General features: G+C 38.0%; 3 protein-coding genes across 3 annotated transcripts in view; 2 read left to right on the top strand and 1 right to left on the bottom strand.

The window, feature by feature from the left end:
- Positions 1 to 7,028, top strand: part of grm6b (glutamate receptor, metabotropic 6b) — a 21,070-nt gene extending 14,042 nt beyond the window's left edge. Inside the window, exons 9-11 of the mRNA XM_077725608.1 lie at positions 1 to 596; positions 682 to 993; positions 3,922 to 7,028. The exon at positions 1 to 596 is cut by the window's left edge and continues 28 nt beyond it. Of these exons, the coding sequence (XP_077581734.1) occupies positions 1 to 596; positions 682 to 993; positions 3,922 to 4,161 (1,148 nt within the window). The 3' untranslated portion in view covers positions 4,162 to 7,028. The remainder of the gene's footprint in view (positions 597 to 681; positions 994 to 3,921) is intronic.
- On the bottom strand, positions 6,980 to 11,811 carry traip (TRAF-interacting protein). The gene is made up of 16 exons (XM_077725610.1): positions 11,599 to 11,811; positions 11,345 to 11,463; positions 11,218 to 11,275; positions 11,045 to 11,128; positions 10,927 to 10,966; positions 10,729 to 10,856; positions 10,551 to 10,645; positions 9,988 to 10,101; positions 9,241 to 9,328; positions 9,081 to 9,170; positions 8,486 to 8,574; positions 8,230 to 8,382; positions 8,090 to 8,135; positions 7,898 to 8,002; positions 7,760 to 7,810; positions 6,980 to 7,286 (listed from the first exon to the last, which is right to left on the bottom strand). The coding sequence occupies exons 2-16, from the start codon at positions 11,440 to 11,442 to the stop codon at positions 7,179 to 7,181; spliced, it is 1,347 nt and encodes a 448-aa protein (XP_077581736.1). The 5' UTR covers positions 11,443 to 11,463; positions 11,599 to 11,811; the 3' UTR covers positions 6,980 to 7,178.
- A 24-nt stretch (positions 11,812 to 11,835) lies between these two features.
- mon1a (MON1 secretory trafficking family member A) lies at positions 11,836 to 16,475 on the top strand. The gene is made up of 6 exons (XM_077725609.1): positions 11,836 to 12,179; positions 12,921 to 13,072; positions 13,880 to 14,242; positions 14,598 to 15,363; positions 15,670 to 15,817; positions 15,937 to 16,475. Exons 2-6 carry the CDS (start codon positions 12,931 to 12,933, stop codon positions 16,075 to 16,077), a joined length of 1,560 nt encoding a protein of 519 aa, XP_077581735.1. The 5' UTR covers positions 11,836 to 12,179; positions 12,921 to 12,930; the 3' UTR covers positions 16,078 to 16,475.
- Positions 16,476 to 17,115: the final 640 nt, after the last annotated feature.

The following is a 17,115-nucleotide window of genomic DNA, read 5'->3' as shown; positions in this document are numbered from 1 at the left end:
ACCGCAACATCCCCGATTCCGTGTGCAGCTTCCCATGCGAGTCCGGCGAGCGCAAAAAAATGGTCAAGGGTGTTCCCTGCTGCTGGCACTGCGAGCTTTGCGATGGCTACCAGTATCTCCTGGACGAATTCAGCTGCGACATGTGCCCCTACGACATGAGACCCCTCAAAAACCGCACCGGTTGCAGACCCACGCCCATCATCAAGCTGGAATGGAGTTCTCCCTGGGCCATCATCCCGGTCTTCCTGGCCATTTTGGGCATCTTGGCCACCACAGGGGTCATTGCCACATTTGTCCGTTTCAATGACACCCCCATTGTCCGAGCCTCTGGCCGAGAGCTCAGCTACGTGCTACTGACTGGCATCTTTCTCATTTACCTAATCACCTTCCTGATGATCGCCGAACCCAGCGTGGGCGTTTGCGCCATCCGCCGGCTGCTCCTGGGTCTCGGCATGTGCATTAGTTACGCCGCCATGCTGACCAAAACCAATCGGATCTACCGCATTTTCGAACAAGGGAAGAAGTCAGTTACGCCCCCCAAGTTCATCAGTCCTACTTCTCAGCTTATTATCACCTTCATTCTCATCTCAGTGCAGGTAGACGTGCAGAAATTTATCTAAGGGTCGCTAATATTTAAGCAAATAATCATATCAAATAATCATATCATATGCTGTCTTTCAGGTGCTCGGTGTGTTTATTTGGTTCGGCGTGATGCCCCCACACACCATCATCGACTATGAAGAGCAGAAGCCTCCGAATCCCGAGTTAGCCCGAGGGGTCCTCAAGTGCGACATGTCCGATCTGTCTCTCATCTTGTGTCTGAGCTACAGTATCGTTCTGATGATCACCTGCACGGTTTACGCCATCAAGAGCAGAGGAGTTCCCGAGACCTTCAATGAGGCCAAGCCCATCGGATTCACCATGTACACCACCTGTATTATCTGGCTGGCCTTTGTACCCATCTTCTTCGGCACCGCTCAATCTACAGAGAAGGTACGTTCCCGGTATTATGTTACGCTACCCTAAAATGAACGTTAAGACGCTTCATATCAAATTCAAGTTGACGCCAACTCAGGTGGGCTCCTTGACATTAAGTCTTAATATTTTGCATGCTCAAACTACTGCGTATACGTAACTTTGTTTAATCATACTCCTTACTTTGTAGATAATACTTACTACTTCATTTATTTACTCTGTTTAATCAGTTTGCAAAGTCAAAAGGAGACAAATTGACAAATATTAGAAGTAAAAGTTGAACCTCTTATATAAAATGGAACAAAATACATTTGGATAGTGTATATTAACATCATGTCATATAATTTTATCAATATAAAGAACAATAGCAATACTTTCCTTCATTCATGATTGATTATGCAAATTCATTAGTGAGCATAAATAAGGTTTTGCTGTGTTTGGGAATGGCTCGTGACAAACATAATTGAGGTTGGAATGGTAAGGAAAAATGAAAATAGATCCAATGACTAATAGCCTAGTTGTACAGTAAAGGGAAAATTCATCCCAAATATGCAGTACTTACAGTTTGCATTTTTTCTGAATTGAATATATACTGTAATCAACAGTTTAATCCTCACACTAATACAAGGGATTTAACTCATTCATTAATTTCAATTCAAATTTAAGCTGCAAACAGCACTGAATGGGCCCTCAAACTGATTTTTTTTTTTTTATGGCACTTGATGTAATCAAACTTTCATGCCATATTCCGCTTAACAGTTTAGCGTTGCGCATTTGACCCCTGAGGGGAATTAGCGGAAAGAATACTGGTACTGTCACATTTGGATTTATCTCATTTGGGGTCACCAAAGTCCAATCTACTAATCTAGTGTGTTTAGCTAACATTTTAAAAAGGTTCTAAAAAAGCACCGGACATTTTAATTGTGTACTCGTATCCAGTCCCGCAGTCAAATCAAACTTGTAGTAATTTAACACTGCTATAAATACTTTTGGCAGCTATTATTTCAAGCAAGACGGTAGTAAATGAAATATATGGCGAATGATATGTAAAGTGGTGCCCATTCATTAACATAGCATTGCAGAAAATATCGTATTGATTACATATAATCTACCTCCATGTTTTAAAAATATCAACCTTCATGACCAAATCTATGCTTATGAAACTAAAATTAAATTCATTACAATACATTCATTTGCACCTGTTCACTGTCAAAAAGTGTAAGACGGCAGTGTCATAGAAACAGAACAGAAATGAGCATGTTACTCCCTGAAAAACCATCGTAGTGCCACTAGCTCAACCCACTAAAACACCTATAAAGGGAACACAAATCACGACTAAAAATGTTAGATCCACTCTCCTCTGGGCCAACAACACATATTAAAATGTCAAAAAGCAGAATATATTGTGCTGAATGGCTGAAAAGATCTTCATGCTGTTGATCATGTTGCATATTTTCATGCAGACTTTACTTGATCAACATAAAAATATATCCACTGTAAAAAACTAAACTGCCATTTACCCCTACATTGTACAAAAATGCACTATGTCCCTCTACTTGTATTTTTTTTAAATTATGCAGGGTTATATATTTCTAAATCAAAAAATACAGTAAAATGAATGATGAAGTGAGGAAAAATCTAAAATATTCCACACAATTTTTCCTGTTACACTTATAAAATATCCTCTCATCCTTCTTCTACTGAAATAGTCTTGTTTCCTCTACCTTAAAGGCATTTTTTTTTGTCCCAATGAACGCAATGTTGGAAAAATACTGAAAAAAAACCCACATATGCTTTGAATAATGGGGCAATGCATTAGAAACCAGCCAGGCCGAAACAATTGAAGCCTGCAGTGCTTTCAAAATCTTTTCATCTCGTCTAAATAGGAATAAAGAGAAATAGGGAAAAGGGGTAAAGGAGAAAAATAGGTCACATGAACTGAGAGATGGACACCAGCCCTTTTGGTTCAACACCATTTCAATAAATCATCACTCAAAAAAGGGTTCTAAAAATAGACTTTTGTATGTCTCATGAAAGTATTTATCCTCCCAACATGTAGAAAAGTGGAGGCTTCTACCTGTCTGCACTCCTGCGGTTATACACGTAGGCACCATTCACCATTTCTGAGGCTTTCTAACAGCTTGCCTTAGGCAATAAGCAAATGATTCTCATCCATATGTTAGAAGCAGGAAGGTGGGGTGTGTGTGTGTGTGGGGGGGGGGGGGGGTGTCTATGAGTATGACTGATAAAAAGCATGGATGATCTGATAAAGTAACGGATATTAAACCAGAAATAATTCTGAAGACGTGTGCATACAATTTTTGACTTATTTATGCCATAAATATATCTTATTGATGTCACATGTGTGTTGTTTTATTTATACGCAGCACATTTTGCCTGAATAATGAGTTCATAATTCAGTGGAGTCCATCTCAGGGGAAGTCAACTTTCATTATTGCTGTTGGCCTTAGAGTGAATGTCGCTCAAAATCGGCAAATTGGAAAACCTCTTTAGCTCAATATATATAGATATATGTATATATATACATATGTATGTATATGTATATATATATATATATATATATATATATATATATATATATATATATATATATATATATATATATATATATATATATATATATATATATATATATATATATATATATATATATATATATATATATATATATATATATATATATATATATATATATATATATATATATATATATATATATATATATATATATATATATATATATATATATATATATATATATATATATATATATATATATATATATATATATATATATATATATATATATATATATACATACATATGTACATATATACATACATACATATACACGTGCATGCATATGCATACATAGCTATACATAGATTTTTTTTTTCTTTTAACCTGGCCCCGTTTCTTTTCCAGATGTTCATCCAGACCACTACTCTGACAGTATCCATGAGCCTGAGCGCCACGGTGTCTCTGGGCATGCTCTATGTCCCCAAAGTCTACGTCATCATCTTCCACCCGGAGCAGAACGTCCAGAAGCGAAAGCGCAGCTTCAAAGCTGTGGTGCAGGCGGCGACGGTTTCTACGCACCTCTCGCAAAAATCCAATGACAAACAGAACGGCGAGTCGAAGATTGAACCGGACCGATCGCAGTGATGACTCCAAAGAAAACAATCTAACACATGACATCACAAGCGCTCTTATTGACATGATTTAGAAAGGTAGGCAAAGAAAAAACAACATTTATCTCGACCAGTTGGCGAGTGATCTTTCCTGCGATAATCCTGATTTCCCTTGTCGCTATTTAATTCTGAGCTGAGGAACAAAAAGAAATATGAGAGCTCACCTTGAAGGAAATGACAGAACTTAAAACAATCCTCTCAAGAACTTGGCTGAAAACACTGCAGAGGAACTTGAAATGACACTTTTTATTTTATTTTATACACCGAAGACATTTGGCTTTAAGGTGAACTTTCAGGATGAACTTATGCACTTTAAGTTTCATAATGTATGTCAACTTGTTTTGACCTCTTTACTTTCAAACACAAAAGTCCAACGATTCAGGTTTTCAATACATTTTGCATGACTGACTTTTCTCTAAATGCAGACTTCAAAAGTGGTTTATTTTTAAAAGGACATCTCTTCATTTTTATCTCTGTGCCAACTACTGACAACATGTAAGTCTCAGTGGTGGTGTCCTTCACAGTGCAATGTTTGATCCTTTGCCCGGAAAAGAAAGGCACTTTTAATAAATTGTTAGCAAAAATCAAACAAGAGCAAAAGTCAATTCTTAGCCATCCTGGAATTTCACCCTAAGGCCAATACCAAGTTTTTGTGAAGAAAAAAAAAGCCAAGTGTTGTAAGGCATGCTTATTTATTATTTTACTGCCATTCAAGGATGCACAGTTAATGCAAAGTTACCATGGGACACATTTTCAAGGAAAAATAAGAACTTTCATCCACAGGACGATGTGTACCTGAATTTGAATATTGTGTACTGGATTTAAAAGCACTGCATGGATTTGAGCTGTAATTTTGACCCTGGAGTGATTATTTTTTACCACTATTTACTCTGAATGTTGTTTGGAAAAAAACATTGTGCATTTGTGATTCAAATTCTGTCTGTCATTGAAACAAAGTATTTGAACTTGTTCAAGCGAAAATGTTTTGTTACCGAGTTCTTCACACATAACACTAGCTTTTGTCCAAGGAAATGATGTGAAATTGTTTTTTTTTTTTTGTCTTTATGATGCTCGCACACTTAATATATTTTAACCAGAAATATCTATCCAGAATTCTTCAGCGCTCCCCATATTAAGGAACGTTTTGTCGCCCTCTGGTGGAGAAAGCACGAAACAAACGACAAGAGCAGAGAAAAAAATACAGCTTTGTTATTGGCCTTGGTTTACAGTTGACAAAGGATAGTGTAGCCAATCTGTGGCGCAAAGGTTTGTTCACCTGATTCCCATTTGGGAGACTGGGGTTTGAATCCTGCTGTTGTTTGAAACATTTTCCCTTTGTTGATTCTATGTAGTTGTAGTCAAAACACTCAAATGATTACATAGGAAAGTGTAGCCAATTGTTGGGGCAGAGGATGGTTCACTGGACTTTTGTCGTGGAGACACGGGTTCAAATCCCGTTTGGGACATTTTTTCACTTAATTGTTTCTGTGGACTTCTTGTCAAGACACTCAAATGATTACAAAGAAAAGTGTAGTCAGTTAGTGGGGCAGAGGTTAGATCATTGGACTCCCGTCTGGGAGACCTGGGTTCGATTCCCGCTGTCGGCACACATTTTCACTTAGTTGTTTTTGTGTACTTTTTCTCAAGACACTCAAATGATTACAAAGAAAGGTGTAGTCACCTGGTTGGCGCAGCGGTTAGATCACTGGACTCCCGTCTGGGAGACCTGGGTTCGATTCCTGGCTGTGGCACTTTTTCAGTTAGTTGTTTCTGTGGACCACTTCTCAAGAGACTCAAATGATTACTAAGAAGAAGTGTAGCCACTTGGTGGCGCAGAGGTTAGTGCACTGGACTCCCGTCTGGGAGACCTGGGTTCGCTTCCCGCTCCCGTCGTTTGGCTGATGACTACACCATGTAGTTCAGAAATTGGAATAAGAAAAAAAAAAAGAAAAATCTTTTTAATTTAAACGAAACACTTAGTCATACTTTTCAGTAAAAGGTTATATTCCGAACTGCCTTCGGCAGTTCGGAAGAATGTTGGAGGGACCTGTCTGTGCACAAGGCGTTCTCGGGTCGGCCTTCGGCCGACCCTCGACCGCTTGCTTGGTCAGTGAACCGCCGACACCGGGAAGCGAACTCACGTTCTCTCCGTGCAAAGGCGAGTGTGCAACCCACTACACCAACTCGTGCCCCACTTATACATGGGTGTTGAAACGTTTTATCCAAGGAAATGAGGTCAAACACTTAGTCATTTTTTGGACAAAATACTTCATCCACCACTGAATACTTATTCAGTTAAACAATTAGGCAATTGTACTTGTTCTTTTACCTGAACAATTGTGGGAAAATCTCTGCAGTCACTGGGATTTGAACCCAGGACCACAGAGGCGGCAGACTGATGACTTAGCCACTGGGCCACAACCCTGTGAGAGAAAGCAGCAGTACTTGAACTCTTATCTCTTTAATTTACCTGAATAATATTTGGAAAATATTTGCAGGTACTTGGACTTGAACCAAGGACCACAGAGGTGGGAGACTGATGACTTATCCACTAGGCCACCACCCTGTGAGAGAAAGTGGTAGTACTTGTACTTTTATCTTTTTCATTTACCTGAATAATAGTGGGAAAATCTTTGCAAGCACCAAAAAACACATACACATACACACATACTCTAATTGGCCGAGGTAATCGAGCGATCTGATTAGCCGACGAAATATGTATATTGACAGACAGACATACACACAAATATATATATATGACAATTATATATTGACATTAACACATGTGAACCTTTGTGAATCGCATGATCTCATTTAATAAACACGTTCTATGATAGACAACACATACAAAAAATAAATGTGCATTTACAAAAAAAAAAATTCAATTAAGTAAAATCACTACTTTTAAATAGTTTAAAGGTTGCACTAGTTCAAAATGAGATAACATTGTGTAATTTCATATGAAACTGTTACATTCTTTCATGAGATTGGTCACTCCAGGAAACAGTCCATTGTCATGCACGATATCTTCTTGGGCGGCGGTCTGCTCACCTTTTTTCTTCTTATTTTCATGAGTGGGCGAATCTCGGCTAATGGTGACTAAAGTGGAGTGAAAGGGTTAAGGAACATTACCATTTATCATCTCTTCTTTTCTTCTCCACTTTATCATTTGAGCTATCCATGCTATGCTATGGTGCTCAAACCATCTAATTTGCGACACACTACAAGAATCAGTTGTCTAATGATATTGCTTGTTAAAAACCAAATTAAAGTTGCTTTTACTTTTAATAATGTAATGTATTCAGCATTTGCCCTTATAAATTAATGGAAGGACATTGAATTTTTGTTCGCATAGAATTTCAGAATTAGTTATCCACCAATTTGGTGTGGTTATAGAATAACATTTTATTCTACATTTACAGTGAATTTCAGAGTCATAAAAACCTTTTGTTACAAAACCATGATATTTATCGAGATGAAAGCTGGTTGCAAAAAAAAAAACCTCAACACTTTAAAGCACAAAGATAAAACTAAATGATGACATAAAGTCATTTGACCATTATGAAGGATACAGGTTGGATGAATTTTGTTCGACCTCCTAATCCATCATAACCACTTTTCACCTGAAATCAGAAGCAATGAAGCAAATGACTAAAACATCCCAATTAGAGTCAAAAACGTTGAAATGAAAAAAGGCATTTGATACGTACAGTGCCAAACTCTCTCTGAGGCTCCAGCATGCTACCAAAAGTCTTTTTTCTGAATAGGAGTGAGCTCTTTAAAAAAGGATCCAAATGTGAATCTTCCTTTTGGGCCTGGCAGAAAAAAAAAAAACATCTTAAAAAGTAAAAAAAAAAAAACCACTCCATTTCTAAGGATTATGAAGCATTACTTGAAGTTACCTTGCTAGTCGTTGAAGCCTTCTCATTGTGTTTGGAAACCAACGACCTGGCAAAATCAAGTATTTTCAAGTTCAATTCAAGTGGGTTACATAACTGTGAATCCAAGAAGACCAAACCCCAAAATATGTACAAATACATACGGCTGGTCAACGCGCATCTTTTTGCTCGGAACTTTTACTGGTCTCTTGGCTGCATCATCAGGTGTATTTACTTCATAGGTTAAATTGAGATCCATGTCATCGTCGTCACCAACGGGCCGGTGGAGGTGAGGTTTCAGCACCACCGGAGCAGGACTGAAAGGATAATGTAAATGAAAAAAACAAAAGGAAAAAATGAATTAAACTGTTCCACTTGTTGATGTACGTACGGCGCGGCGATGGAATGGGAAGACTGTACCTCTCAAAAACGAGGCGTTTAAGCACCTCGTTCGTTCTGGTTGGAGTGCTCAGAGATTTCTGAAGAAATTCAACCTTCTTTTTCAAACTCTACAGAAAGACAGAGATGCAAGCATATAAACACTAATGCCGGAATGTAATACAGTAAAAGTTCGACATACCATTAGAGATAGGAGTAAAATTTTGAGCAATTATTGATCTTTAGATACGAGACAAATTTGGATATACGAGCATATAAAGGACACGAGAAGCTGCTCATAAAAACATCATGGGCACCGTCTTTCTTGTCAAAACTCCCTCGTGTAATGTCTACGAGCACTGGGCAGAGCTTTGCATTTTTAGTCATATTAAACACATTTTAGTACTATTAAACCACTAATTATTTGCTACTCTGTTAATAGATGGAGAATTAGAACAAATACATGCTTTTCCAATCCAATTTCCTGTTTTTTTTTATTTCTTCAGGGGGTTGGAACAAATTAATTTGTTTTTAGTTCATTTATAAGGGAAATGTTCCTTTGAGATGAGAGTAAGAAGACATGCATTAAGGTCATATCTGGAGGTACCACTGTAATAATTGTATAGCTGTGCCTTACAGATATCTCTTTGTCAGCATTGGCAAGATCTTTCTGCAGAGACTTCATGTCCTCTTTTGTTTGGCTTGCTTCAACAGAAACTCTTTGGACCTAAATGGAAAAAATAAAAGATGATAAATGGTAATTTCTTTTCATGACTCACTGACTAAATTGATGTAACCTTGTTGTTGGCGCTGAGCACTTCTCTCCTAAGCCGTTCACACACATCGCTAGAAGACTTTAAGCTCCCCTTTAAGGTATCGTACTCTCTAAAACAAAAGTCTTGCAGTCAATTTGCAGAAAAAGACAAGTATTTATAATGGAGAATTATGTTGGATTTACACTCTGGTTTGAGGGAGATTGTTCAAATAAGTCCAGGCAGGATGGAATTAGTTTTATTCCAAATATCAAGTCCGTCAATGTTAATTTGTCAATACAGTAATTCCTCGAATATTGCGGCTTCACTAGATCGCAGATTTTTTTTTAATGGGGGAATTTTCATTTTTTATTTTTTGGGAAATTCATAAAAATGTATAAAATATATATATATATCATTATTATTATTATGATGATCTTTTAAAAAGGGATGACCCTATTTCGTGGTTTATTGCGGCCATGTCTGGTCTACATTAACCGCGATAATTAAGGGATTACTGTATTATAGTTTCAACCTTCTATATTCCAGCCCAAATCAGGTAAACCGGATACAACATTAAATATTTCTATCATTTCTGTTGACTTAAAATGGACATTTAAGCTTATGCTTATATTTTGGGGTTGTGTACAAATCAGATCGGCCACATTTAAAATGTACAAGTCAATGAGAATGGAGGGAAACCAAACACAATGAAATTGAGCATTCAGACCTGAAGCATAAATCCAAATTAAGCTCCAGTTGAAGAAATAAGTCAGTGTTCGTTCTACGTACTTTTTAAGAGAGATGCAGTAGATTGACAGCTGTTCTACCGCAGACGGGCTGACACCCATATCAGTAATCATCGACTCCACTTCTGCTCTTTGACCCTGTAATAAAACATCCAGACTGGGGACAACCCAGCATTGTAAGCGCCAAATTTCATAGTACAGTGTTCCTTCCCCCGCTACTTCGCGGTTCAGCTACCTCGGACTCAGAGATTCGCAGATTTTTTTTGGGAAAAAATAAAAATACAAATATTACATTGAAACAACATATTTTACAGTTTCTTTTGGTTATAACATGAATTTCACTCTCTCTACCCGCTTTCTATATGGTGTACTGTATACGGGGGTAATTTTTTTTGTTTTAAAAATTAAAAAAATTAAAAAAAATTGGGGGAATTAAATTCAAAGCATTTTTGAAAAAGAAACCCCACTTCGCGGAAATTCACGGGTGGTCCCGGTCCCTATTAACCGCGATAACCGAGGGAACACTGTACACGAACATCAAAGAACAAGTTTACTAAAAAGGTTCTTAAATGACGACCAATTTGAATTGAGCTGAAATGAAGTTACCTTTCAAAGGTTTTTATTTTGGTCCTCAGTCTTCGGGCCTCGTCCTTGGCCGCCTGAGAATCATCACGTCGAGTCTCCAGATACGTCATTTGCGTCTTTGAGGGCATAAAAGTAACATTTAAAAAAAATTGAGTGTGAACCTGAGTTCAAAGAAATTAAAATGCATTTCTACACATACTCTGAGTGCAGAACACAGCTTGTCCTTCTCTAAAACTTCTTTCCGCATATTGTCCAAGTCTTTCTTTTGTGTGTCCACAGAGTCCTTCAACTCATCCACTGTCTTCTGTTTGCTTCGACAATCTTTCTCTGAAAGAGATCAAAGATGTTTAATTCATTGGAAATGATTACTGACTACTCGTCAATGTTTTATTCTCACCTTTGGCGTTTAAAAGGGCCCTCAATCTATTGAGCTCATTCTAAAGGGAAACACAGATTAAATGTCAATGTTTTGATGGAAATCTTTGAGGAATTCTTTCTGTATCATTGGTACCTACCGCCATGCTCTCGGGGTCTGCTGATGGCGGTTCTTCTCCTCCCATGTCAAAGAAGAGCTTGGTGATGATGTGCCGAGTGCTAACCTACATATTAGAAAGAAAATATTATTTATTAATTTCAACCTATGCAGCAAAAAGTGTGGGTAAATGACAAAAAATATAGAGTAAATCACCTGTTGCCGACATTGTGGGCATGATTTTGTAGGACCTGTTTGAAACCAACGAGTAAGGCTAGAAAGTGAGAGAAATAAAATTAATGAGAACAAATAAAAACAATCATTATTCGTTAGATCAAGTTACCAGTCATTGTGAAAAGTGTGTCCACAAGGGATAGCAGCAACATCTTTGAAGTGATCAAAGAAATCGCAGCAAATTATACAATACGCTCGGATAGGCATTTTCTTTTCTTGAAGACCACCCTGTAACGCAAGCCAAAAAGAAAAGTTAGCACAATAAAAAAGCAGTTTCTGACTAATATGTACGCACATACTACGTGAGCAACTTCAAATGCTAGCCAACATTGTTGCTACCTAAACGTGAATTGATATACCTACCAAAAGATGACGCTATCGTAATGCTTCATCCGTTGTAATAAACACAATCCATATGTGATATGTAAAATGTTATTTGATGTTTTATAAGGACTCAATTCAGTTCAGTTTGGGCGATTAAAATTTCCGAAAATCGAATCTACCGCACATTTGTTCCCTGCTCGAGGCTGCTCTACGTTCAAATACAACGTAGCTCCGCCCATTATGGTGCGTTCAGGGCCTGTCAAAAAGTAAGTTCAACCGGTGTGTGCTATTCTTTGTATGGAGTACGTGTCATCCTCTAGTATTCATTCGGAATTTAAATTAAATTCTTATTGTTTTTCTTAGTTGGAATGTACTGCAGGAATTATTTTTGTAAATATTCGCAAAGAAGAGATTTTCATGTCCCATAATTCACACTTCCGCATCCTTCGTTGTCATAATGGGTAGATCTGGTTTCGCTGAGAAGGAATATTTCAATGTTGCGAAAGAGATCGGCTCAATGTTTACATTTGACATGCAGGAATCAGCTGATAAGAAGATTCCAACAAAATCAAGTTGAAGACAAATGGTGCCTTAGATGAAGACAATTCCGGGAATGAAAGGTAGTTATTAAAATTCAAGTTCATGTTTCTTTTTTGGGGGCGATATGAATACAGCGACACTAGTTAGCCATGCAGATTTCGTGCTAACCTCGCCGATCAAATCTTAAATCAGATGTCAAATACTCGAGTTAAGTGTGTGTTTTCAACCGCAAATCTGACGTTTTTCGAGTATAAATAACAACGTGAGTTTAAATTTGAAAAAGCTTATGCGTTTCCTGTATTGTAACTAATTGATGACGCAAGTAGACGCACAGTATTGACATTGTTGTACATTAGTGTTATAAATTATGTTGCTGTTATAACTTTGTGAGGCTGTGACGTCATAGTCATTTTTAGGGTTATTGTGAAAATACATATCCAAGGAAGTCATACTATTTTCCTGCTGATCGTTAGCTTAATGGCATAATTATCTAAATAATATTATTTAGGCCAAATTGAAATATGCTGCTTCATCCTACCTCATTGCCTTTGTACTAAGACTAGCATACTTTTTATATAATACATATACTCTAAACCCATTTACCTCCTAACCCCAACCCTAACCCCTAACCAACAATATTGTTCTCTCAAAATGTTCAAATATGACTTTTGTTCTCCCAAGTAAAGATGCTTATTTGTATTATTTTTGGGGATTGGACAGGAGAACCAAATCACAAGTGTAGTATGATTTGCCAATTGTAAGGATCAATCAAGATATTCTCACCATGATCAATGTAGTTTCTTGGATGTGCTGTCTTCCAGGTGCGTGTCCATGTTCTCCACAATAGCGATGGATGTGAAACGCGAAAAACCTACTGTGCCATGGCAGAATGGTGCCCTGACACCTGTGCAACATCTTAGTACGGAGAGATCTGACAGTCCCACGCCAGGTCTGGTGGAAGGAACAGAACCGGGTGAGCCTATGGTGCCATCTATCATCATTTATTATTAATTTCACCACTTTGAAAGTAAAAATAAGTCTGAATTCTTTCTAGAACATTATTTCACTGTTGCTATTCAATGAGTATCAATGAAGAAGAGTCTAATGAAGAAAAATATGATTTAAACAGGCAGAAAGCCATATACACCCATCAAAAGAGCCACAAATGGCTCCCGAGCCATAGGTTCCCTACCCCTGCTCTAGTTTGAGAACTATTTTAACTTAATGAGTTCACTGTAGAGAAAGATGCTCAGACAATTTGCTATTTAGGCATAAGGGACAATTACATATCACTTGTAAAACTAGACACTCCTTAATGTTACTATGTATTCTAATATTTATCGCATTCACTTGTGTTTTCCTGGATCTTATTATGCATGCTCAGTCTCTGACACAATTATGGGAGGCATTAATGGAACAAAGTCATCATTAGTTCATGTTAGCATTCAATGTTCCAACAGTGCTTTTTCTATTTTAACAAGTGTTGGTTGGGGGGGAAGTACACGTTGTGCTTGGCGACAAAACATGCATACTGAGGGACATTGTCAATGATTAACCTACTACAAATGATAGTAACACTTGTCTTTTTCAGTCTTGTTAGAAAGGAAACTATCATTTTTGGCTTTTTTTTTAATAATATGGTGTTTGTGACAACCATTGCTTAAAAAGTAACATGAATTGTTCGCTAATAATGCACAAATTTAAACATAATGTCAAATCATCTTTGTATGTATTCAGTTTAACACATGACAGTAAATAAGCATGACTTTGCTTTACGCAGGTGCTGGTCAGAAAAACTCCATGTTTGTCCTTGCGCAGTCCTTTGAGTATCTAAACACTGAGGCTGAAGAAGAGGCAGAATTGCTCAAAAGCCAAGAGAGTGTGGATGATATCAGTGAGTTGGTGGAAGGCAAAAAAGGGGAGAAAGACGATATCACCCCGGACTGCAGAAACAAAGATGAAGATGTGTGCAGCAATGCATGGAGGAGCCACAAAAAGCACATGTTTGTTCTCAGCGAGGCGGGAAAGCCAATTTACACGCGTTATGGCACAGAGGAAGCTCTGTCCAGCACCATGGGTGTCATGATGGCCCTCGTGTCTTTTGTTGAGGCCGAGAACAACATCATCCGTTCCATCCACGCAGGTAGGAATGCACTTGAAGGATAATACGGGAAACAAGCTCTTCTAAATTATTCTCTGTTATGGTTCTCTTGAGATGAGGAATACCATATTGTTCTGACTAAAAGGCATTTCCATCAATGTACAAGTTTATTCTCATACTTAAGGGGGACACGACAAAAGACTGGTGGTTTAGTCGGCCTTAATAAAACTTACTTCCCTTATGGAAAAAAAACACGAAGTTGACAGCTCTGCAGGCCCAAAATCTGGCTCGTTAGGAGTCCACATAATAAACAGAACATCAAATCTCCAAAATGTTTTACTCTTAAATGTATTCAGCTTCACACTGCCCAAACTGTGTCCATGTGATCTCTCATCAGATGGCTGTAAAGTGGTTTTCCTGTCCAAAAGCCCACTTGTCTTGGTGGGAGTGTCCCGTACGTCTCAGTCAGAAAAAGAGCTACTGAGGGAGCTTCAATATGTCTACTATCAGATCGTGAGCCTGCTCACCCTCACTCAGCTCAACCACATCTTCCAGCACAAGCAAAATTACGACTTACGGCGCCTTCTGGCTGGCTCTGAGTATCTCACCGACAACCTTCTGCATCGGCTGGACCGTGACCCCGGCCTACTGCTCAGCGCCGTCACCTGCTTGCCTCTCGCCAGCTCCTCCAGGGATGTCATTTCGTCAAGCTTACAAGCAGCAAAATCCAAAAACCTGGTCTTTTCCATTCTGCTGGCAGGAGACCGCCTGGTTACACTAGTCAGAAAAAAAGACCAGTTTCTGCACCACATAGACTTGCACCTTGTCTTCAACCTGGTTGGCTCCTCGACCTCGTTTCGAGAAGGTGAAGGCTGGACCCCTATCTGTCTGCCAAAGTTCAATACTGCAGGATTTTTCCATGCTCACATTTCCTATTTGGAACCTGCGTCGGAGCTGTGCCTTATCCTGATTTCAACTGATCGAGAAGACTTTTTTAACATGTCTGATTGTAAGCAAAAGTTTCTCGAGAGGCTGAGTAAGCGCAGTGCCTATCGAGCCCTGAAGGAGGCGTTGAACTCTCGCAGCTATTCTGTGGATCAAGTTGGCATCCCTGAACTAAGGCACTTCCTGTACAAATCCAAGAGTTCTGGGTTCTATACCAGGTGTGTAGTGATGTTTCTTGGTTGATTCTTAAAATCTTGAAAGCCATCATTTATCTTTTTCTGAATAATGCCTTAATTGGTATGATCATTGGTCAAAATTGAGGTATTGACATGCATAGTCCTTAACATAAAAAAAAGTTCACTGCATATAGTAAAAGTAAAAAAGAAATCAAGATCAACTTTAACGTTTCAAACCACAATAACTTTCTAAGGCTATCAAAAACCCTCCCCTCTTATCTTTCATTTATTTAAGGTTTAATAACAATAACAAAAAATAATGTTTTTTTGTTTTGTTTCTGCTTGCAGTCCAGAGTTTCCTTTAGTGTACCAGTCAGATGAAGAGCAAGAGAGGCTTATGGGTTTGTACCAAGAATTGCACACCTATGTGCACCATCCAACCAGACCTTTACGCTATTTCTACCGCTTTGGTGAAACTGAAAACATGATGGCATGGGTAAGTGTCTCGGTGTCAGATAATTACAGCCTTTTAACAGATAGATTAGAGTGAAAATGGGATTTTATGTAAATCACTCCAGCAAATAGCCAATAATGTTGCCTTCCCCAAACCTGCAGGTGACCAGCGGCTTTGAACTTTACATGTGCTTCAGTCCTCTTGGCACAAAGGCGTTGGCTGTTTCTGGTATCAACAAACTACTCAAGTGGATCAGGAAAGAGGAGGATCGTCTTTTTATTCTGAGTCATCTAACTTATTGACGTGTCCCTGCAAAGATCCCGAACATGTTAAATTGGGAACGTGCCTAAATGTAGCGTCAAGGCTATAACTACTTACTGGTTAAGGCTGGATAGTAGTACAAACGTAAAATCCAAGTTTAGTTTTTACATTTACTTTGCTTGGGAATGTTTCCAGCTAAAAGCAGCACTGATTTCATATGCCAGGTGACATTTATAGGGTGTTAAATCATTTTTTTAATTTAATGGACCTTTGGGTTAAACAACAGCAATAACTGGAATTCAAGAGCCATGCAGTAAAGTTATGAGTAACTCAATTTCTGGTATTTTCTGCACTTGACGAACATTAATTGCAGGGACTTTTATGGTAATTCAACTTTGCTGTAGCAACAAGCATAAAAATAAACTCCAAAGACAAATGTCACAGATTACGGTTGTGGTTTGTATGAAGTCTCCTCTTTTTTTGTGTGAGGATGTCATAATTGTGTTTTAATTCATATATGACTGCACTTATGTATTAAATGCTTTAATATGCTTCTATTTCTGTAAATTAATCCATTTAAGAGGTGTCCTACTTTGTTTCTATGTATTTTAATACCAAGTTGTTGTACAGTATAGAAAAAAATAACTCTGTATTAATAAAAGTATTAAAATATAAAAACACTGAAATTCCTGATTAATTTCGGATCTCTCTTTGTCAATGTATTGCAATTTCATATGTCAACGTCGGCCAATTTCCATTATAAGCGATTTTAAAAAAATGCAACGTGGCACATATTTATTCACATAGGGCGCACTTAAGTCTAAAATTTTCTCCATGATGGACGGGGTGTCCAATCAGTATACACTAAATTCAATATTCTGTAGATGTGGCTGTATGATGCAGACAACTTACCTTTTTTTTGGGGGGGGGTGCTTTTTTAGTTTTGCCCATGGCGCAAACGTAGCTCGGACCGCCTCTGCAAAAAATAAATGAAATGAATGAATGAATGTTATCATGTAGAAATATATTATTTCCTTACTAAACGGCACAGAATAAGTATACACTACATACTACTAGTA

This window comes from Stigmatopora nigra, chromosome 10, assembly GCF_051989575.1.
Source record: "Stigmatopora nigra isolate UIUO_SnigA chromosome 10, RoL_Snig_1.1, whole genome shotgun sequence".
NCBI classification, from domain to species: Eukaryota; Metazoa; Chordata; class Actinopteri; order Syngnathiformes; family Syngnathidae; genus Stigmatopora; species Stigmatopora nigra.
This window is presented reverse-complemented; position numbering and strand designations above follow the sequence as displayed.